At 36.3% G+C, this 23,513-nt stretch overlaps 1 protein-coding gene and 1 long non-coding RNA gene across 3 annotated transcripts in view; one reads left to right on the forward strand and one right to left on the reverse strand.

Annotated features, from left to right (window-relative positions):
- INTS4 (integrator complex subunit 4) overlaps positions 1 to 23,513 on the forward strand; it is an 85,482-nt gene that overhangs the window by 54,685 nt on the left and 7,284 nt on the right. For both annotated transcript variants that reach the window (XM_011368370.2, XM_011368371.2), the window contains 8 exons: positions 1,314 to 1,429; positions 3,908 to 4,041; positions 5,076 to 5,233; positions 11,707 to 11,800; positions 14,246 to 14,326; positions 16,446 to 16,576; positions 21,609 to 21,668; positions 23,136 to 23,295. In XM_011368370.2, coding sequence (XP_011366672.1) covers positions 1,314 to 1,429; positions 3,908 to 4,041; positions 5,076 to 5,233; positions 11,707 to 11,800; positions 14,246 to 14,326; positions 16,446 to 16,576; positions 21,609 to 21,668; positions 23,136 to 23,295 — 934 coding nt within the window. The remainder of the gene's footprint in view (positions 1 to 1,313; positions 1,430 to 3,907; positions 4,042 to 5,075; positions 5,234 to 11,706; positions 11,801 to 14,245; positions 14,327 to 16,445; positions 16,577 to 21,608; positions 21,669 to 23,135; positions 23,296 to 23,513) is intronic.
- On the reverse strand, positions 2,502 to 23,152 carry LOC111744803. Its single transcript, XR_002782342.1, has 2 exons — positions 23,033 to 23,152; positions 2,502 to 2,695 (listed from the first exon to the last, which is right to left on the reverse strand). It is a non-coding gene; the product is annotated as an uncharacterized LOC111744803 (long non-coding RNA).

The raw sequence follows: 23,513 nt of genomic DNA on the forward strand, positions 1-23,513 counted from the left end.
ACTTGCAAATCAGTCACTGGAAATGAGAATGAGATTGCCATAATGGGTTTAGACCAATTGTGGTTAAGCCCTTGGGCTGGACCTGCCTTCTCTGAGCACTTTGCTATCTACTTGATACCTGAGTGAAATCAAAGTTCTCTTTGATGCAGGATGGGACAAATTCCCCTGAGTGACCCTGCACCAAAAGAAACAGTACTCGACTGAGTGCAGGAAAGAATTCAAGGACATGTCAGAATTAGAGTCAAAAGAAAAGTTTATTAGAAAGGGGGCAACACTCCATAGACAGAGCGTGGTGTCCTCTCAGAGACAGAGTAAGAGAGCCTGAGAGAGAGAGAGGAACAGAGAAAAAGACGCTGAGAAGGAACTCTGAGTGTTCGAGGAATTCAGTTTATATGTCATTCTTCGTTCCTATGAATTACAGTCTAAAGACTTTGTTTACCCATTTTCCTTTGATAATATGGGTATACCATGTGAAAGATAATGTGAAAAGGCTTGCTGGTAGTTCCTAGCCTTTGATCCATATGTTCCCCATGGTTTTATCTACAGGGAGTGAATGATTGTGTTTGTGTTAAGAGTGACTTAAGGACTCTCTTTTCCTGTTTTCCCTTCATGGTTTGGGTAAATGGTTTGTTAGTAATCCCAGCAGAAATCTTTATTTGTTCTGTAGGTTTCCTCATGATCTGGCCAGTAGGGCTGATCAGCACATTGCAGTCTCTGAATATAACTCGATCTAACATTTAGTTCCCTTGCCTCCTCCCTGCATTATGAAGGTGGATGAAAAGGCTGTTGGGTAAATAATGAGTAGTAATATTTGCCATAGCAGCTTTTTTTTTATCTTCATAATAACCATTTTTTTAGATGAATTGAGTTCCAGAATAATTGAATAACTTCTCTGAAGTCATAGAGGTAGCAAAAATAGGTTGAAAATTTGCAGTTCTGAATCAGGCTTTCTGATTCTAATTCCTAGCACTTTTTAAAGCATTTATTCATTCATTCATTCATTCATTCATTCATTCACTTACATATTCATTCATTCATTCATTCATTCATTATGGCATTGGTTAACAAAATCCAATAAGTTTCAGTTGTACAGTTTAACAGTAAGGCATATATATGCTTACACTGTGTGTTCACCTCCCATAGTTAGATTTCTTTCTGTCACCACATATTTGACCCCCTTTACGCCATCTACCTCCCCACCTACCCCCTACCCTCTGATAAGTCTCTGTTTGTCCTGTTCATTTGTTACTTTTAGGTTTATATTAAAGCATTTATTAACTTACTAAGGTGGACTATTACTTTCTTTATTTCAGATGCTTAAAGTTTCTGGGAAGTCGACATCCAACCCTGGTGCTTCCCTTGGTACCAGAGCTCTTGAGCACCCACCCGTTTTTTGACACAGCTGAACCAGACATGGATGATCCAGCTTGTATCCTCTGTGCCTAGGGCAGATGCTGCCAACTTGGCAGGGAATTTTGGCATCTTTTTTCTGTAGTGTAGCTTAGGTGGTCTGAGTTTTTTTTTTCTCATTTATTTTAGGTGAGAGTATATCTTGATGGAACTTGGTGGTTATTATTCTTAGCTCATTCTCGTTTTCATAGTTCATCTTAATTCACCTTTGCCATTTGATACTAATAATTTTTTACACCATTTATTGATCACCTACTATATTCCACATACTGTTTAAAAGCTTTATACATTTTATCACTGATCTTCCAAACAACCCTGGAACGAGGTATTATTCCCAGTTTATAAATGAGAAAACTAGGATTTAGAGAGGCTAAATAACTCTCCAAGCAGCAAATCTGGGATTCAAAGCCAGTCATCTTTGGTTTTAAAGTCTGTGAACTTTTCCCTATGTCTTATCCCATGTTTAACTTGATCTGCAGCCAGAAAGAGAGAATAGGGCCAACCTAGGCTGCATGATTACTTTGCCTCTGATAAAGGATCAATGGGTGTGTGATAGCCATGGGCAGCATGCTGTGTAATTGGATTGTTTTCTGGTAATGGGAATGAATACATTTACATCAGTGTATTCATAGTCTCCCATGGTTCTCTTTGCTCTATCACAAATGTTCCTGAGGTTTAGGGAGTATTTACTGAGACACAGGGATCAGCAAATAAGATGACCATTGTATTCTCTCTTAATTCTGTTTATTTTCACAGTGTGTTTGGAGAATTTTTTAAAAGATCCATGTAATTGATATACTAGCCAATGTCTGACTATTTACTTTTAAGAAAGGCATATCCCAGACCTTACCTCTAAAGTTGTAATACTATAGCTGTTTGAAATTTAGCTCTTCAGAGAGGGGCTTGTATGCTAGATGTTCTGGATTTCATGACATTGAAGAGGTGCTAAATCTGAAGGTCCTTTCACATTAGAAAAAAATCATTAAACATTTTAGAAGTTTATTATATTAAGATATTATTCTGGGTAGTTGGAGGATTGTGTTATTTAGGAACTATGTTTGGATGTGAGTAACAGAGATTGCCCCCAAATATAGGTTAAACAAATTATGATATTTATTTTTCTCCAACATAAAAAAAGTTGGGGATAAGCAGTCGGTGCTATTACAGCTGCTGCACATTAATTCGCGCTTCTTCTGATGATGATCTAAGCTTCTTCTGTTTTTTTGTTCTGCTGTTTTCAGTTATCCAAGGTTGTTACTAGTGCTCCAATCCTCAGGTTCAGGTTCTAGGCAGGAAGTTAGAGGATATGAATAAAATCAGTTTTCTATTAGTAAGGAAAAAGGGTAGAATAGATATTGGGTAGGCATACTGCATGCTCTGCCATATGGGTGCATATAGAGATTAGAACTTATTTTTATCTTTTAGTTTCTGATTTTCCCTCTGTTATAAAATTAATATACATAAGAAAAAAATTCAAAAAAGTAGAAGAAACTTCATATTTAATACCCAAAGTCCTACTAGCCAAAGTAATCAACTGTTAATATTTTGGTGTTTTCTCTATTTTTTAAAAGCTCGGGGTTGGGATTTCGCTGTTATTAACATAGTTTATTTCATCAAGAAAAATTTGATAATAGGTGCTATCATATCTTCTTTGTATATATATATTTTTTTCCCCTCTTTAATTCCTCCCTGCCTCCCCGCCGCCTTCCACCCTTGACCTATGGATGTTGCCATTTCCCCTTAAGAACTGGATCTCCGAAGGCAGGGCGTCTCCTCCCACACGTAGTGTGTACCTGAGGCCAGGTGCCCCTGGGGCCTGGCACCCCCAGCACACTCGGGGTGGGGGGCCTGGTGCACCCGGGGCCTGGCACACCGGGTTATGGTCCGTGGCTCCCCCTGGGGCGTGAACCCAGGACCTTCTGCATGTAAAGCAGACATGCTAACCAACTACACTGTGGAGCCACCACCCTCTTCTTTATATTTTAGAGCCTGCTTTTTACACTTGTGACAGATATAATATTATTAATTCTTTATAATTTTTAATGTGTATAATGCTCCATCAAGTAGATGAAACACAAGTTGTATAGTCATTCTCTTGGTTTTGACATTAAGGTTTATTATAAAAGATTCATGCTGTTTGATTATTAGAATAGATTTTGAGGTGTGGAATTAGTCAACATTCATAAGACTCTTACTGTCTACTACAAAATTATCTAAAGGGATTGTGCCAGTATATGCTTTAGTAGCCAATGTGCCAAAAATTTTTGTTAGTATTTTCAGCAACATCAAGCATTATTTTTAAAAAATCTTTGGTATTTGGAGGGGTAATTGGGGCAATTTGGAATGGGGTAATCTATCTCTGTTTGAATTTGCATTTCTTTGTTAGAAAATTATAGTTATTTAATGGCAATTTTGGGGGCAGGAAGTGGAGGCACCAGATTCTGGCCAACTTCAACCTTTTATACCTCCACGTTTACTTAACCCATTCATCCATCAGACATTGCAGTTTTGGTTCTTATCTTCAATGCTGCGAAAACCTGTCCAACAATGCCTGCATTGTTCTCAGATCATACCTTCAGGCACTATGCCTACCTCAGGGACAGCCTTTCTCATCTTGTTCCTGCCTTGAGAGTATGTTGAAAACATCTTTTGCCTTTGTTTCAGGTTTTTGATTTTTGGTCATTTGTGGTTGTTAAATAGCAGCAAGCAGACTGTATATTCTCTGAAAACTCATTCATTCATTCTTTATCTCTCTTGGGCTGTGCTTTCACTTCTTACCTTTTAAGAAGATTCATTTTTAAATGTCCCTGAGTTGTTATGCTATGTTAAGCAAGAAAAAAGGAATCTAGAACAATATATTTTAGACCAAAGATTAGACCATGATATATTTTTACAATTACATAAAGCCGTAATTCTCAAGAGGTTTATTTATTTATTTATTTTAACAAGTTTATTTTTAATAATATAACCTTTATTATTTTTAAAACCTAGAGAAATAAGAAATTTTTAAATGAAATATACTGGTAATAGCAAATACTTACTGAATGCTAACTGTGTGCAGTCACTTTTCTTAAGCTCTTTGTATTATCTTATCCCTCCTTTGGTTACTCTAAATAACTATTTAGAATAACATATGTACATGGTTAGAAAGTTTACATATAGAAGATATAAAATTAAAAGCAAACTCCTCTTTGTTCTCCCCTCCTCATCTCTTTCTTGAAAGGTAACTACTTTTAATATTAACAACAAAAATTATGATTATCATATAAAAAATTTATAGCATGTTATATAAACTTTTTTGGGGAATAAATCACCACTCTTCTATGAAGTGAAAGATCAAATAAAGTTTAAAAATAAATGTGACAACAGATTAATTTTTAGTCCTATTTCTGTGATTAGCCCATTTATTTCAGTTAGCAATAGAAAATATTAAACCATTCTCTTTTCCTTGCAGCTTGCGCTATTTTGGGTAGACTATGTTCATTTTCTCTCTTTCTTTTTCTCTCAATGAAGCTGGGGAAGGAGGAAAAGGATTTTTACTGAATCACCTAGCTTTTTTTCCCTTTACTTTGTTTGGTTCACATTTTTTTTCCTGGTTTCTTCGTGTTATTAAAAGCTGAGCCACAGAAATCTGATGGCACCATGACCCCACTATGTTTGCTTAGTTACCAGGTAGAAAACTAGTGTCATCAGCTGTTTCCCCCAATATCATGCCTCATGAGGATCCTTCTCATCAGTTCCTGCAGCAGAGCCTTGAAAGGGTGTACAGTCTTCAGCACCTAGACCCTCAGGGAACCCAGGAGCTGCTAGAGTTTACCATCAGGTGAGATGATTAACCCTGTCCTTTAATAATTAATATTGTTGGTATGCTCAACTTGACTATTTTGATTTCCAGTGCTGGTCATAGGCAACTTTTTCTGACTTTGTAGGCCTGTGCTCACACATGGTTTTATGATCTGTTTATATTTGAATTAGATTGTGGTTTGAGGATATTACAAAGAAAAACTATTTGGGTTCATGGCCAGATTAATGGTTAGTACAAAACTAGAAAGAGCTACAAGGAAGCTGTTTTTAATTTTTCTTTCCTCATACATCACTTAGGATGAGTGACAGAAAAGGCAAAGTAACAGTGGTTTAGACAGGAGGAAAGGTTAATTCTTTCTCATAGGCAGGACAGAGCTGAGATGGTCATCAGGGGCCTAGGCTATTTCTCTCTTGTTTCTCCATCTTCTGCATCAGGCGGCCTTGGCCTAAAGATCCAAACCTACCAATCCTTTCTGTATTCCTACAGGAAAATGGGAAGAGCAGGAGAAGGGCATCATTTCCACCACTCCCCTCCCTCCCTTTTAAAGACACTTCCCTAAAGTTGTATTTTTAATTTTACTTGCATCCCATTGACTAGAACTTAAGTCACATGGCCATATGATACAAGGAGCTAGGAAAAGTAGTCTTTATGCTGGATGACCAGTGCTTAGTTAACATTTGGTGACTGTTGCTCAGAAGGAAGGAGAAGATGTTGGGGAACAACCAGCAGACTCTGCCACACCTTATTAGAATGTGGCATATCATCTTGAGTGATATGAAAAAAATTGAAACCCATTTGTCTTTAGCAAGGGCAGTATCTGTCTGTAAATAAGGTTTGATTAAAACACAACTATACTCATTTATTTAGGTATTGTCTATAGCTGCTTTCATGCTATAATGGCAGAGTTCAGTGGTTGCCACAGAGACCACATGGCCTGCAAAGCCTAAAATATTTACTATCTGACCTTTTACAGAAAAAGTTTGCTGACCCTGAAGTGATACCTCAATCACATTTTTATCTTTTTCTCGTCCCTCATTAAAGTGATTAATTTTAGAATCTGAAATTGTTGGCCCTGAGCACAGGAAAATAAGCTCCACTTCCTGACTCAGCCCCACCTAAATAAACATTTAGGTTTTGTCCTTAACAGTCTTTTTTAAAAATCCTGTTGGGACTAAGGCTAATACAAAATGCACAGAAGAAAGCCAGTTTGGTCATCAGCTGCAGTACTGACTAGGCTTTAAGTAGGTGCTCACTAAGTGGCCTTTGGTTTGAGTGACCTTCATGATCTGAGTTTTGTGAGGTGATAGTCTTGCTGGGTTTCAAGCTGGTCAGACCACTGTTGTAGTGCTGTGGTTAGTCCTGGGCACTATGTTTCTAACTGTGTGCATTCTGAAGAGAGTGGCCAGGATGGTGAAAGGTCTGGAAAGGAGAGCAGATGTTACTGTAGTTATTGATGACCTATTATGTTTTACAAACATTGCAGATAGATATTGTTACCATTTCACAGGGAAGAAATGAAAATTTTGGGAAGTGAAATAGTTTGTTAGGAAGTTGCAGAACCAGATTTAAATCTAGCTTTGTTTGACTCTAAAATTGATGCCCTGTGATATGCCATTGTGAAGGAGATTCTTTGTCAAGTGTAGATGAGATGACCACTGGGGTTCTTAGAACTTAAATTTTCCATTGTTCAGAAGTGAAATGTTAGAGTTTCATACAGAAGTTTCTTTGATTAGGACTCTGGTCATTTACTTGTTAGTACTAGTTTAAAACAAACTTCACTGTTATACACATTGCCTTTTGTTTTAATCCAAGCAGCCATTTTACCCAACCAAGATCTCACCTATAGAAAGTCTACTTTAGTTCAGTGAAGGCCATGGGAGATGATTTGTTTGCTTGTTTGTTTCTAGAACTTGACATAATTACTTTGTCTTTACCACTGTACCTTGGGTGCTTTATAGGAACTCAGTAAATATTTGTTGAAAACCCTAGTTATGATGTCTTAACCAGGAATGAACTTTTAAGATTTTTGTACATGGCATTTTTTTCTGGTCATACCTCACTTCCCAATGTATAGATTTGATGTTTGTATGGCTCTGCTGCTTCGATCATAACAAGAACTGCTCTCTATCAAGTGCCCACAATGTACCCATTCTTCTAAGTGCTTTATGTACATTATTTCATTTAATTTAAAAAGAATCACTTGAGAATTACCCCATTTTTACAATGAGTGAGGGAGCTGGGGTTCATTCGTTATGTTTTTTGAGTATCCATCATATGCCAGGCATCGTGCTAGTCAAAGCGACATGATAGTAAACAATACATAGTCTCTGCTGCAAGGGATATTACAGCCTGGTTGGGGAATTAGCTAGGTAAACAAGAAATGAAGTATTGTGCTTTTCATGCTACAGTACAATAAGTACAGGAGAACTTACTTGTAGGAGAATAGAAGGGGACACCTAACACTTCTTGGATCATGACTAAGCAATGACCTGAAGAATGAATAGAAATTCAAGTGCAGAAGGAAGTGCGTATCAAGGATCAGGAACAGTAAAATTCTGGATTAAAACATCTAGCCTTTCCATCTGGTCACACTGCCCTATTTCTGGTTAACAGTTTGTATGACATGAAACATGTACTATAAGGAGATTTAAAATCCAAAAGACTTGATTCAAGTCTTAGTTTTAATTTTATCACTTCTTAGGTTCATGATCATGATCCCTCATCTGTAAATCGAACTATGAAGCTCATAACACTTTCGTAAAGGTTACCATAATATGTGGAAAGATTTTAAGAATATCAGTTACATAGATAATAGTTGGACCTTTATGAAATTTTGCTTTAAAAATTAAATCTAATTTTGGCTCATTTGACACACTAGAAATGCTCTTAATAGTTTGTAAGTAAATCCATTCCAGACTTTATGAATGTAATTATGTGTAAATTCATTGGTGGTGGAAAGGGATCGTCTTTTAAAGAACGCAGCAGTTGCTTATCTACTGTTTCAAATAATGAACTGATTTTTCAGAGTTTGTATTTTTCGTGTAATTCTTAAGATGCTGTTCCTGGTAATACACATTATTGTTTTAGAAATCACATCACTTCAGAAGTGTTCTGTAATAGAGAATTGTTCTTTTGTAATGAAACAGCTTATTTTGAAACAAATAGGACTTCATTTATCTAGAATCAAAAGAAATGCACTTCTTTTCTTATGGGAATTTTTTTAAACACCAACCCTGAAGAACGTGAGATTTCTTGGTTAAATTCTTTAGAATCCTTCTTTTGCTGTGCATCATTTAATGTCCCTAAGGAATAGTGCCTGTTTTGTGGCCTGGGAACTAGTCCAGTAACTAAAGAGGTGGAAATAAAATGTTTGTAATTTGTAATCATCTGGGTGCAAGAATGAAGATAGCTTTTGAAAAGTCATCATGATTCTGTACTCATTTGGCATTTTCTAACGTTCCTCATTATTTTACCTAAACTACTAAGAGACACTAATTGTAAATATGATATTTAGAGATTGAAAGAAATGTTTAGTCATAAATAACATTTGATGTACACACCCAGAGTCTTTTTGACTATCTTTAGACAATGATTTTAAAATGAACAAATACAGCTTATTGTGTAAACTTTTTTTTTAAACTGCAATATATGTAAACTTGCATTCTTATAATATTTTTAAAATACTACATACATGTTGCCATCATGTGAACTAAGGATTGCTAAACTGCATGTTCCTGGGAGAGCTCTTTTGCCCTGCTAGATCAAATCTGTAGAAATGTGGCTTAATATATATGATTTTAAATCAGTTTTGGTCTCATCTATATGTGATGTAGTTCATAAATATATGAAAAGAGTTTCATAGCAAATAAACAAATGAAATGCAGTATGATCTGGTACATTAAAAAAAAGACTTTCAGAGTCAGACAGACCTGAGTTCATGGTTTATTTTTGCCACTTAGTAAATTCTGTGACCTTGGGCAAGCCACCTAAACTTTGATCTTTAGTTTCATCCAAAGCAAAATGAGATTAATTGTAGTTCACATTGTAAGGATTAAATGAGCTCAAGTACGGAAACACCTAGTACCCCCAGAATAGTGCACATAGAAGGTGCTCTTTGTAACCTTTTTCATTAAAGAGTTCATAGTCTCCTGAGGGATGTCTAAACTGGCTTCTTGAGGATTTTGGGAATAAAGAGGTTCAGACAGGAAACACTGGGACACAGCATTTTGTGTCTATCAAGTTTCCATTTTTATTTGTACAGTCGTTCAGATTTCCCATGGCTGGCTGTGTTGCATCTTGTTCTGTGCAATTCAGAACAATTGCTATAGTGCCAGAGTACTGTAACTTAGCACTAGGCTGCAAGCAGTCAGCTAATGTATAGTCAGCTGGTCAGTGTTCTCTGTAATTGTAACAGGAGATAGAATCTTCCTGGAGAAGAAATGGTTCAGGAGTAGAATGATTTGGGGCTTTTTCAAAAGAGACATCAGAGATGTGAAAGGGAGAGACCAGCTGGCCATCAAGATAGCACTTCACAGGTGTGACTAGCTAGTTACAGGATCTTTTTATTGTGCTGGATTCCCACATACATGCAGGCTCTCTAGGACCAGCTCAAGCTACCCAAACTCATAAGAGATGACATATAAGCTACAGACCCCAATTTCTTCAATCATTTTAGGAATAATTCACTCTGTACCTCTTTCTAGGGCACTTCCTTCCTGGTATAATAAGGTTCTTAGGCAGCATTAGCTATCAAAGTTGCCAGAGATTATAGGGAAGGGGCTTAGTCCAATGGACAGTTTTGTACAGCTACTGTGAAACCTAATATATTAGGCCATCCCTGAAACAGTTAATTTCTCTCATGACCCAAATCTTCAGGTTTCCCACAATTATCACCTCTGTATGACATTCTGATGCTTCCATTAAAAACAAGACAACTTTCTATGAAGTTTTTCTGAGAGAGATTGTTAGGTCTCACACATACACCCTCCCTCCCCAAAAGACAAGAAGAAAGAAAAAAAAAAACAATACTTTTTATAGATGTATAGCATATCTCCAGAAGAATACAAAAGAAACTAGTAATGGTGGTTCCTCTGGAAAGGCTGTATTGGTTAGCAGTGCACAGGTATAGGAAAGTAGACTAATTTAATTATATATATATATCCTTTAGTATCTTAAATTCTATACCTTAATAGTATAATTCTATAGCTCTGTATTATCTATTCAAAAAATTAAAAATTTTAAATTAGTAATTCTAGCCCCCAGGCACAACTATTTTATCTGTGTCTATTTTCTATTTATCTATTTTCTTGTCCTTAGGCAGATATGTTTTATTTGGTTGTAATCACTTTGTCTATACCTGTTATCCATTTAGGATGCTTTTAATTGCAGATATCAGAAAACCTTATCTCAAACTAGCTTACAATAGCTGTTTATTTTCTCATGAATAGAAATTGGAGGCAGTTCTAAACATGATATGCTCAAGTAATTCATTTATATAATTAAAGACCAGGTTTCAGTCTCTAAAGATTTTTCTTGTCCTCAGCATTTGCTTTATCCCAAGGCTTTTTTCTTTTAGAGTTAATTGTGGCTGCCAGGCAATCAGGGCTAAAAGCAATCTTATTCAGACTAGTGAGACATAGAGAGAGAGACATAAAGACATAAATATGGAGAGACAGACAGGCAGACATTAAGAGATACCATCAGACCTGCTTCAAGCATGGAATATGAGTCCTTCCATTAGGACTAATAAAGCCAACTTAGGTCACATAACCAGAGAAATAACATGTACTAATTGGCTTAGTCCAATTAAACTCTGTGTGGAATTGGGTGTGGGGACACTTTCCCTTGAACAAAATCAGGATTCAATTAGTAAGAAAGAGTGGAGAGTGGATAACTGGGTAGGCAGCCAACAAAGTTCACCACAACATCTTAAAAAATTTTTTCTGATGGTACAAAAAATAGTTGTCCATTGTTTAAAATATTTGAAAAATAAAGCATAACTGGGAGAAGGCACTAAAAAGTACCCTAATAACTATCCAGAAAACTACTTTGCTATATTTTTCTCCTATATATAGTTTTACATGGTTGAGATCATCCACTTTATTATTATTTTATATTTTAATGGCTATAAAATATTCCATTGACTAGATATAAAGTAATTTTAACAATTTTCCTACCTTTGAATATTTAAGATTTACTATCATAGTCCATACAGTGAATATTTATGGGGCATCAAGCATTTCATTTTTTTGACTATTTTCCTTAGAATGACTTCTCAGCATAAAACTACTGATCAAAATATTTGACCATATGTATGACTTTTATAACATAGTACAGTTTTACTTTCCAAAAGAATTGTATCAATTAAGCTGCTTTCAAAGTGTGAGTGAACTACTTTCATTATAACCACTTCAGCATTGGTGCTCTGATATGATTTTTTTTACTGATGTTATCTTTATCCTCTCTTTGGCTTGGGGTTTTATTTACTACAGGGATCTGCAAAGACTTGGAGAACTTCAGTCTGAATTGGCAGGGGTAGCCGACTTCTCTGCTACCTACCTTCGGTGTCAGCTTCTTCTCATTAAGGTTGGTTTGGATCCATTATGTTCATAATTGTGATGCTAAGAATGCACTTTAACGTATCCAGCAGTGTTTGAAGCCGTAAGTAGAAAAATATATGGTCTTCTGTAGCCACATAGCAATGGAGAAATTGTGTACTCCGTGGTATAATTATATTTCTCTCTAATTAAGAATTATTAACTCATAAAGGAATTTGAATTTCTTTTGATTTGGGAGAATTGTTTCATCACTGTATAATTAGAGCAAATTGGATACGTAATCATTTTCTTTAGAATCCCAAGGATTGTGATTGTTTTTTTATTATTTGATTAGCAAAGAACTTGTATGAACGTTTATTCTCTTTTAAAGTGCTGATTTTACTTTGTTAGAGTCACATTAGACAAAGGTTGATTTCATTGCTGTTAAAGGGGCCAATCTGATGGCATTTTATACTAGGTAGTCAGATGATATATATACACACACAAAATTGGTACACAAGAAGGTGTTTCAGTTTGCTGAGTTAAAACCAATTAAACTAGTTCACTAGCTTTCAGCTTCTGCATCAGAGTGTAGTTCTGCTATAAATGTAGGCTTAGGATTTAGGAGAGCCCTTCTTGATAAGACTTTATGTTGGCTTTAGTTCCAAATGTTATTAGTCTTCAAAATGATTAACCATATTTGTTCAAAGTCAGAATAAATGGAGGAGTCAGAAATTATTTCTCTCTGTAAGATGTGTGAGCTTATGGTTTTACAAGTGTGTGTATACATCTGAAGGTGGGTTTGTACACTGAAGCAGGTTGGGATTTAAAGAGCTCTTCTTCTGCTAGATAGATTCTTTCAAATGTATATCTACGTAACTACCATAGTCAAGATATAGAACATTTTTGTTACTCCCAAAAGTTCCTTTGTGCCCTTTTGCAAAATTGTTTGGCTTTCCAAGCTTCTATGAAACAGGGCTAATAATCACCCAGATAAGGACGGTAACAAGCAATGTGTGTAAAAGCCCTTGGCCTGGTGTCTGATACATAGTGAGTGCCATGCCGCTGTTGGTCTTTTTCTTTATTCCTTGGCTTTCTGTCTCCTCTATGGGAATACAAAAAGGCCTTTGAAAAGAACCCACTTTTCTGTAGTAGGAAAAGAGAAGAGATTACTCCTAAAAACACAGAATTATGTTGTTTACTAAGTATCATGGAGTGGCAGGGTAGGCAAGGGACCCAGGCTTAGAATCAGAGGCAGCCAGGTGTTTGATAATTAGGGAGGAGCTAAATCAATTGTGGCAGACCTCTACTGCACAGTATATTCTGTAGCCAGTAATGATCTTTATGAAGAACTATATAAACAACATCACAAAATACGGTATAAGGTTATGTACCCAAAAAGTATATAAAATTACTTCTGCTTTCTGGCTTCAATATATAAAAAACATGCATTTGAGAAATAATTAGAAGGAAATTTTCAAAAATAATAACTGTTAAGATAGTATGATTTGGGCGATTTATAATTTTTTATATCTATAGTCTAGATATAAAGTCACCAGGTACATGTGACTATTAATATTTAAATTTAGATGTGCTATAAGTGCAAAATACACACTGGATTGTTTAGACTTAGTATAAAAAATGAATATAAACTATCTCAGTAATTTTTAAAATATTGAGTGCATAATGAAATTGTAGTATCTTGGATATACTGGGTTAAATAAACCGTTGTTAAAATTAATTTCACCTATTTCTTTTTACTTTTAAAAATATGGCTACTAGAAAATGTAAAATTACATACATGGCTTCTGTTATATTTCTGTTGGATAGTGTTAGTCTAGGTTTTCTGTAATGTCATTGGATTATGACTATAATTAAGAAGGACTGTGAAAATTAGAGACTTTAGCAGAGGTTTAGACAAGAGATGAGAGATGAGGCCATATAGTTGGATTGGAGAAGAGAGAAAGAAGGTGAAACCTATGGTTCTGAATAGTAGTTTTTGAATGTAGAGAGATTGAGAGAGGGTAGAATCTGTGAAAGCTCTTGACTTTTAGTTTGGGTATACCAGTAAGGTGATAGGGCTGTTCAAAGGATAGTAAGTGTGGGGCAAAGAAAAGAAAAACACAGACAAGAAAGAAGAGTCTAGACAGGGTAGTCCATTGACTCTTAGAACAAGGAGGGCCCAGAGCCTTGGGCTGGCTTGCCTTGACATTCTGGTAAGGGCTTCATGGCTCCTGCACTCTGCTTGCAAGCTCTAGTCTGAAACATAGGACCTTTGGGCCAGGAATTGGATTGAATGGGGAGGAGTTCATTTAGCTAAAACCACTGGTCTCCTGGCTTTCCATACTAAGTAGGGCTTATTGGCTTAAAAGAATAAGACTGAGAGGAAGTCCTGATTATGGTAGATTTTCAAAGCAAAACAAACATGTAAGTCTCATAATATGCCAGTCTTCGTGACCTCTGTGTTCTGTTCTTTCCTGATTTGTCTTCGTAGGCCTTACAGGAAAAGCTGTGGAATGTGGCTGCCCCTTTGTATTTGAAGCAGAGTGATTTGGCCTCAGCTGCAGCAAAACAGGTAAGCTTATTGAGACTTTCTCCTCAATAGATCTCTGTCCAGTGATTGTCTCAACTAAGTCAGAGCCAGAGGCCTTCATATGGCTCCACGTATCTGCTGTGGCCTCCCCAGTTTCTGCCTATGATGACAGAAATTAGTGATATGAGAAGTAGCATAATTAGAGGTCGCAGCACTGGCTTTAGGGTCTGCTTCTAATTTGCTTGGTGGTGTAGAGCAGATTACTTAACGTTTTGGATTTTTTCCTCTGTAAAATATGGCAGTTCAATTAGATGATTTCCAAGATTCTTTTGTGTTCTAAAATATTATCAGTTTGTATTTCAGACATGCTAAAATCCAGTAAATACTATTATGAATCTTTCATCCGAAAATGTAGCTGAACTCATTTTCAGGTTGTTTATATTTTTAGCCTGTACCATCTCTTGAATGTTAAAACGTCCTTATGTTTTTCCTCAGTTCATTAAGTAGTATTTCATTTTATTTTGTTTGGGCTTATTTCTTTCTAGCTTTGAACAGTTTTCCTTCATTCTTTTTTTCCCGCTCTTTAATTCCTCCGCCCTCGCCACTTCCGCCCCTACCTGATCTATGGATGTTGCCGTTTCTCCTTAAGAGCTGGATCTCTGAAGGCGGGGCATCTCCTCCCACATGCTCACAGTGTGCACTCTGGGGCTCTGGCGTACCTGTGGGGTCTGGTGCACCTGGGGTATGGTCCGTGGCTCCACCTGGGGCATGAACCCAGGACCTCCTGCGTGTAAAGCAGACATGCTAACCACTACACTATGGAGCCACCCCAAGTTTTCCTTCATTCTTAGGGATTGGGATTTGGTGAACTCTTCTGAGTCAAATCTTCCATATAGCGAGTCTGTATATGACTGAGGGATTATGACACAGTAGGAAGCTAATGATGGTAACTGTGATTGCTACATTACAGCTCACTAAATGATTTTAAGTTTGTTTTAATTAACCTTCACAATAAATAATCCCATAGGTAGGAATAAGTATTAAGCCCATTTTACAGGTGAAACAATTAATGTTCAGCAAAGTTAAGTTCATAGAGCTATAAGTAGTAGAGTCAGGGATTTGAGCCCAGATCCTCTGATACCCAAAGTCTGTTTTCTTTTCACTGCTCTGCTTCATCTTTCATCTGATCTAAACTCCCTCTCAGACCTGCTATGTGGCTTATTGTTAGGCAGTAGAACTTCATGACTCAAATCCCCAAGTGGGCCATATTATACGAGAGGGGATCAGGGAGCAATAGTCTGGAAGAAAGAAAGGAAAAGAGTTACCATTCCTTTGTGCCAGATACTGTGGTAGGCTCTTTTCATGCCCCGTTTAATCCTTTAGATTTTATAATGTTGATACTGTTTCTTCCCTATTTACAGATAGGGAAACAGAAGTACTGTGTAATTAAGTAACTTGTCTTACTGTCAGTTGTAGGAGAGCCTAGAGTTATTTCTTTGACCCCAAAGCCTTCAAAGGAAGACAAGCACAAAAAAAGGAAAGGGAAGAGAAGCATCATTTAGTTGGAGTAGCTGATTTGGATAGAATAGAGCAAGAGCTTAAGATGCACTTGGCTTGAGCTGAGGTCATAGACTCTATTTTCTGCACTTATTCCCTCCCCAAACTCGCTTCTACAGATGAGGCATGTAGAACAGTCTGTCTAGATGACTAACAGGTGGTTAACAGTTCTTGATGTTATATTCTTGAAGACTTTTCCCAGGGATTGAGTTTCCATACATAGCATATATTCATTTGTTTCTACAGCACAGTGAATTTGGTTTAGGGTAACAAGCAGTGCTTTACAATTATGTCAGTGATTAAACTTTCATATCTTCACATCATCAACTAAAATGATTTTATTACAAGAAGAAAGTCTTTGTTTTTCGATTGACAAAATAATTTATTCTCTTTTTGTAAGATATACTATACATTTCTCTCAACACTTAAAAATAAATTTCTTTCAAATTAATTTCTCTCAACATAGGCACTTAAAAAAATATCAGTTCAGAATTAAAGCATAGGCATTTAAAAAAACTCATTTCCGAGTTTCATCTACAATTCTGTACTGCTCTCAAGGAAGACTTGATATTTTCACTGATTGTTAATTACCTTTTCCTTATAGATCATGGAAGAGACCTATAAAATGGAGTTCATGTACAGTGGTGTGGAGAATAAGCAGGTGGTGATTATACATCACATGAGGCTGCAGGCCAAAGCCTTGCAACTTATAGTAACAGCACGAACTACTCGAGGGTAAGATGTGCAGCTGGTCCAAAGGGGTGGCATGGTCTTTTCAAAGACATTCAGAGATCTCACCAAGGTTACTTATAAGTAAAATGATAGTTAGGAAAGATTGGCTAAGGGATATTAATATTAATTTTTTCAGATATTGGGTTAGATTAGATCCCTGGAAAAACCTTCCAGTGGCTATGCCTACAGCATAGCATAGGACTTCATCTGGGTACAAGGACATTTTGTATGGTCCTTGATAGATTTAAGAATTTAGTACCAGAAACCACTTTTTCTCTTTTGAAGGGACTAGTAAGCTCTCTCCCAGGCAGTAAAGACAAATTAAGAGAATGTATTGTACAGTGAGGCTACCTTGTTCAAATACTGACCTCTTCACTTACTAGTTATTTGATTATGGATGGGTTTTTAAACTTCTCTTGTGCTTTGTTTCCTTCTCTATAAAACAAGAATGACAGCAGCATCTGAATCATGGGGTTTCTATGAAGAATGAATTGAATAACATGTAAAAGCACTCAGCATGGTACATGGTACATAGGAAGAGTTCATTATAATGGTAGCTGTTAGACTTTCTAATAAGGAGAATTGCCATATTTCATCACTTCAAAAATCCACATTTTTTTATTTTAACTTCTCTGAAATCAGGAATTTTGATGGTGTGCCACAGCTTGATTGAAAGTGTTTTTTGGTCTGTTTCTTGGTGTTTCACAAAATAAAAATTATCTTAAGAATAATGGCATCATAGATTTGATATAGTACAGTATTTATGTAACTCATTGCCAGATCAAAGACACATCTGATGCTTGATTCAGCAGTTGTGTCAGCCTAAAAGTGGTACAGAGAAATAAATGTGGGTGTTTAAGCACTGAAAAATACAGATCAGAAAGGACATTCTGAATATTTATTTTTTCACTTATCTTGATAGTGACCTGATAAACTCAGGTATTAATTTTATCTTAGTGATATCCATACATTCATTTAACAGATGTTTCATCCCTACTACTCAGTCACTGCTGAGAAGAGATAGGTGCTTGTGTTGGCATCTATACTTTTTTATTTAAAGAAAGTAGATGTATTTTTCAGTTTATATATTGTTACTGTAAAAATTTAAATATTGCAGATTAAGTGAAGGTCCTCTGATAATCTACCTTTTCTAGAACAGTGGTCAACAGATTTTTCCCAAGCCTGATAAATAGGGGTAGATTATAAATGTGTGTGTATTAACATAAATCAAATCATAATATACTTTGCTGTTCTGTCTCTTTTTCATTTCATCCAACAAAGTAATATTTAATTTTTTATGTCATTAAATAAGATTCTAATACATTGGTCTTTTTTCATGCTGTATTATTTTATATTTTCCATTTGTATGCATTCTTGCTGCTTTTTTTCTTTCTTGATTTTTGCTAGATCTGTTTTTCTCTTTGTTTCTTTCTTATTCCAGGGGTTTAAACGTTCTGTACCCTAATTCTAACCTATTCAAGTGAGAGGCAGAATGTAGTAGTTAAGAGGGCTGCGGTGACTTGTTGCGTAGATTCAGATACTGACTCCACCATTTGCAAAACTTAGTGACCTTGGACATGTTACTTAAACCTTCTATGCCTCAGTTTGTTCCTTTTAAGTTAAACCGAGATAATAATACTTATATGTAAATTTTTTAAAATATTGCCTGACATATTCAGAGTAAACACATGATAAAAGCTCATATTAGTTGTGTCTAAATAATACTTTTAGTCTTATATTTTTAGTCAATATATTGAACTATATCATCATAAAAGAATTAAATGGAATTTATGATAACTTCTACCAAGATCACCTCAGATCAAAATGAAAGTTTTAGTGTGCTTTTATTTGGTTGCCTCATACTGTTTAATTTGGAATTTAGTTTCAGCTTATGTTTTTATAATATATCTCTTATTTTAAGAATTCTTTCTTAAAATATGCATTAATCTTTATACATATATTATAAAAATTATTTAGCTCCAACTTGCTTACTACTGTGCTTTTTATCCTACAGTTGCCTTTTAAAATTCCTTGTTCTCACTCACTATTTGACTGGAACACATTCTCTACTAATTGTTTTTCAGAATAAGTTTATAAGTAGTATACTCCTTGGGACCTTACATGTCTGAAACTGCCTTTCTTTTGCTCTCATACATAAATGGAATTCTTTCAGAACTCTGTAAATATTACTGTGTTGCTGTTTAGTACTTAATGTTGCAGTTAGGATGTTTGATGTCAGTCTGGTTCTCTTTCTTTCATAAATAGCTTATTTTTACTGGCTCAAAGCTGTAAACTTTTCTTTCTATTTAGAATTCAGAAATTTCACCAGGATGTGTCTAGGTATGTGTTTCCTTTTGATAGTCTTAGTGACCTTCATTGAGACTTTGAAGTCTCAACTCTGTTTTGAACATGAGTTTTTTTTTTTCCCCCTCTATTATTTCTTTAATTACTACTTTTTCCATCCAGTCCAGTCTCTCATACTAGATATTGTTATCTTCTGGATCTATTTTTTCTTATCTTTTCTCTCATAATTTCAGAGTTTTTTTTCTTTGGCTATATTCTGAGTAAATTCTTCAATATGCTTTCTTAATTTACCATTTCAGTTTTCATCATTTTTCATTCTAGTATTTGATTGTTTCATTTTATTATTATAGTAGTTTCCTCTTATCCACAGGAGATATCTTACAGGACCTCCAGTGGGTGCCTGAAACTGCAGATAGTATTGAACTCTATGTATACTATGTGTTCTCCTCCACATACATTCTTTTTTCAACTTAAAAGAAGCACTTAACGGCTTCTCTTTGGCATATCCTAATTGCCAGCATCACTACTCTTGTGCTTTGAGGCCACTATTAAGTAAAATAAGAATTACTTGAACACAAGCACTGTGATACTTCAGCAGTCAATCTGATAACCAAGATGATCACTAGGTGAAAAACAGGTGGTTGGTATATGTAGTGTGGATACAGGGGTGGACAAAGGGGTGATTCATGTCCCAGGTGGAACAGTGTGAGATTTCATCATGCTAGTGAGAATGGTGTACAATTTGAAACTTAAGAAATTGTTTACTTCTGGAATTTTCCATTTAATATTTTCAGACTATGGTTGACGACGGGTAACCGAAACCACAGAAAGTGAAACCGTGGATAAGGGGACACTACTGTTTATTTCAAAGTGTGCTTTCTTCTCTGTACCTGTACCTTTTTTGTAGCATTTTCTCTTGCTCTATCAATGCAGTAGCCTTTCAAATCTCCTCTTAAATCTCACAGTGGTTACTCATTCAAAAATTTTTAAAAGGTTTCTTTGCTTTCTTGCCTTTACAATCTCCTCGTGATTATCCTTATAACATCCAGTAATTTGCCATTGTCTTTTCATACTTATAAATGAAAGTCTAGACTAGTTTCAATTGGTAATTAGTGTAAGCTTCCCCCACAGCTGTAGGTCAATGCTTGATTTTCCCTAGTGGGCCTCACTCTTCCACTGCTTTCCTTCCTCACACCAAGGAAAGAGTAGGGGTTCTTAGTGGTAGATTTCTACTTCACGTAGCATGTAGGTGAGGCTGCCTGCTCTGTTTTGGGGTTTGGGGAAAGTTCTCAAATCTCTTTGTATTTTACTGCTTGGAAGCTCTCTAAGCTGCTTAGACAAATTGCTTTCCTTTCAGCCCCCACTCAGCTGGAGTTCTTCCATCCAGCCCTCTCACCCCAGACAGTTGTTGGTTGGTTAACCTCACTATCAAATTTCTGTTCCACTCTGGTAGTTTATCAGAGTTAAGAAAGCTTCAAGTGCTACCAGTTTAGGAAAACAATTTAACTGAATTGCTTGTAGAGTAAGTTTCCATTTGCCATTTCTCATTTATTCTTTCATTCAACAAATATTTATTGAATAGTTGATTATGTCAGGAAGTATACGATGAACAATACAGAGTCTACTCTCACATAGCTTTCATTTTATTAGAAAGACTAAACTAGGTTATCAAAAACCTTGACACCGTTCTCTGACATGCTTTTATGTAAGGAAAAGAGTATTTGTTTTTCTTTACTGGAACTTTATTTCTCCAATGAGTAATATATTAATGAAAATAAATTGGAAGTTTTATGCAGAAATTACAAGAAATAAAATGCACAGAGATCAAAAGGAAAAATATCTTGTGTGATAAGTTATATCAGCCCAACATGTTGCCTAGATTACATATACAGTATGTTTGTACTGAAATAAAGTACTGTTAAGTACTATGACGCTGAAGAAGTCAAGATAGAGAGCAAAGAATATAGTCTGTGTCTGTGGACAAACTACTAACAAAACCTATTGCCCTTCTGCATGAGAATTTGACTTTTGGTTAACTTTCTAGGTCTGTTCCCTGGAAACCTGATAGTGTCAACTATATTACTAGGTAACACTGCTATGGTAAAAATCTCCGAGAATTGCATGTAGACTAGAAGGAACCATAAATGAACTATAACAACCTGATGCAGGCACCATAGCTTTGGACTTTATTGAATGCGCCAGTTCTTGTAACTGGGCATATCCCTTGTAGGAAGGCTGGGATATATGCCTATGGGGTTGTTTCAAGAAATATTAGCACCTTTGGAACATGAGGATGGTCTCCACACTCGTTTCACACTCATCTCCTTACATCCAAGCTGTCAGCCACAGAGTCAGATCTCCCAGACAGCTGTGTGGACTGCTAAATGGACTGCTGCAAGGACTCTCTCAGAGGAGGAATGTGACACTGCACTGCCTGCAAGCCGTGTTCCTTTCTATATCCTGAATGAATTTGGTGCCAAGTGTGGCCTGTGATGAGTCTTTAATTTTGCATGTTTGTTGAGCCTCATGGGCACTGAAGTTTTAATCAGGTCTTGGGTTCCTGAAAAATACTTCCCCTAAGTCCATTAGCAGTCTTCTGTTTCTCTGAGAGTTAATTTTAATAGTGTAATGTGCTCATGTTTCATGTAGGCTCAGGTTTCTCAGACTTTGGTTCTCACTCCTCAGTTGGCAGATTTCACAAAGAAGCTCCTTTTTTTCTTCTTTTTTATAGAGTTGACCCCTTATTTGGGATGTGTGAAAAATTTTTACAGGAAGTGGACTTTTTTCAGAGGTAAGTATTTCATCACTCTTCTAGCTTATTCAGTTTTGGTTATGCCGAGAGTAGCACTCTAGAATGACAAGAGTGATCACAAGCAAGAATTCTTGATTTAACCCAAGAATCCACGCTATTATCTTTGACAGTGAACCCTAATTTGTGTATTTTCTTTAGCGGTGTATAACCTTCTTTAACCTTAGCTTCAGACCTAAACATTCAGCAACAGACTACTAAAAACATCAAGAGTCATTTGGATTCAGCACTCAGCTGGGCCATAAAAAGACAAGTATTATATGGGAAAACTCATGAACTCTTTTGTCGAAAAGTCACAACTTGTCTGTTCTTAAACCACTGATCTTAATGTACAAAAGATTGTTCCATAACTTTTATTTTATGGAAATGATTTGCTTTCTCAGAGTTATGTAGGAAGCAAATCAGTTGAAACAGATGCAGTAGATGAGCAGAAGGCTTGGTGAAGTAGTGAGAGTCCAGGTAGTGACCAGACCTGTGGCATGCCATCAATAGAATACCATGAAGAAGGCATTTATAGGATTTTAAAGCACTCGATTAATTTCATTTCGCCACCTCTTCTCCCAACCCGCATGAACTTTACCAAACCTGAGATTTATGTGACTCTATACTTATTCTCATTCCATTTGGGTAATGAATAGATAGCTTTTATAAGGCTGGGTTGCAGTACCACCCTTCACCAATAGGTGCTCCTCTCTAGCAAATGATATAGTCTACCTTGGCTCTTTAAGATCTTGGCTTCGAATCTGAACTAAGTTTATGCCTTACTTTTGGTTTTAAATTCTTTAAAGTTGTCTGTTTTTGCACAGTTACATTAAAGAGATTTTTGGAAAGGTCACAGCTCTGAATTACCAAAGTTCCTCTTCTGTTTAGAGCTGCTCATTCTTTCTTAGTTCAGTCTCTGAGTCCCTATACACTTAGGTCACCTCCTCAGTGAAATATTTTTTGACGATCCCCTTCCACAAGGTAGAAGTACTGTGGAATCAGTCAGAGCTGGGAATAAGTTACTTAACTTTTAAAGTCTCAATGCAACATCATTTTAAGTCTCAGTGTTCCTATCACTTGAATATAAATTCTGTTAAGATAGGCATTTCCATTTCTTTTGCTCACTGTTATGTCCCCAGTTCCTAGAATAGTACTTGTCACTTGGTAAGTCCTAAAGACATATCTGTTAAGTTAAATTAACGAGTCTACAATATGGGAAAAATAATTCTAACAGTACATAGGATTTCTGGGAGGATTAAATAAGATGATGTAAAACATTTAAGAGTATATCTGGTACATAATAGGTTTTCAGTAAACAAGGCTATTATGATGATCATGTCCTTAAGGTGTAATTAGCTAGGTACCTGGCATCTCAGTCACTTTTTCTGTCTTGGGGCTTGGCAGATGTTTGGGGCTTAGCCTGTGGTGAATGAATGCATAGTCATTTGCTTCTGTTTGCTTCTCCAGGTGTTTCATCGCTGATTTGCCCCACCTGCAGGACAGCTTTGTGGACAAACTTCTTGACCTTATGCCCCGACTCATGACTTCCAAACCTGCAGAAGTAGTCAAAATTTTACAGACCATGCTGCGGCAGAGTACTTTCCTGCATCTCCCCCTTCCAGAGCAGGTCAGGGTCTGTGTCATATCCCTTTAGGGCAAGTCTGTCCAGAGAGCGAAAACTGCTCACCTTGGTAATCTTCATTTGCTATTTGGGCAGCTGGGCTAGAGCCTGTCCTGTGAATGACTCTCACATGCCCACCCATTAGATAAGGAGACAAAAAGGCAAGGATCCCTTTTGTTGCCCAGGGATGACCTGCCTTTGGAATCATTGTATTTTCTTCTTGC

The sequence above is a fragment of the Pteropus vampyrus genome, unplaced genomic scaffold (assembly GCF_000151845.1).
Source record: "Pteropus vampyrus isolate Shadow unplaced genomic scaffold, Pvam_2.0 Scaffold141, whole genome shotgun sequence".
NCBI classification, from domain to species: Eukaryota; Metazoa; Chordata; class Mammalia; order Chiroptera; family Pteropodidae; genus Pteropus; species Pteropus vampyrus.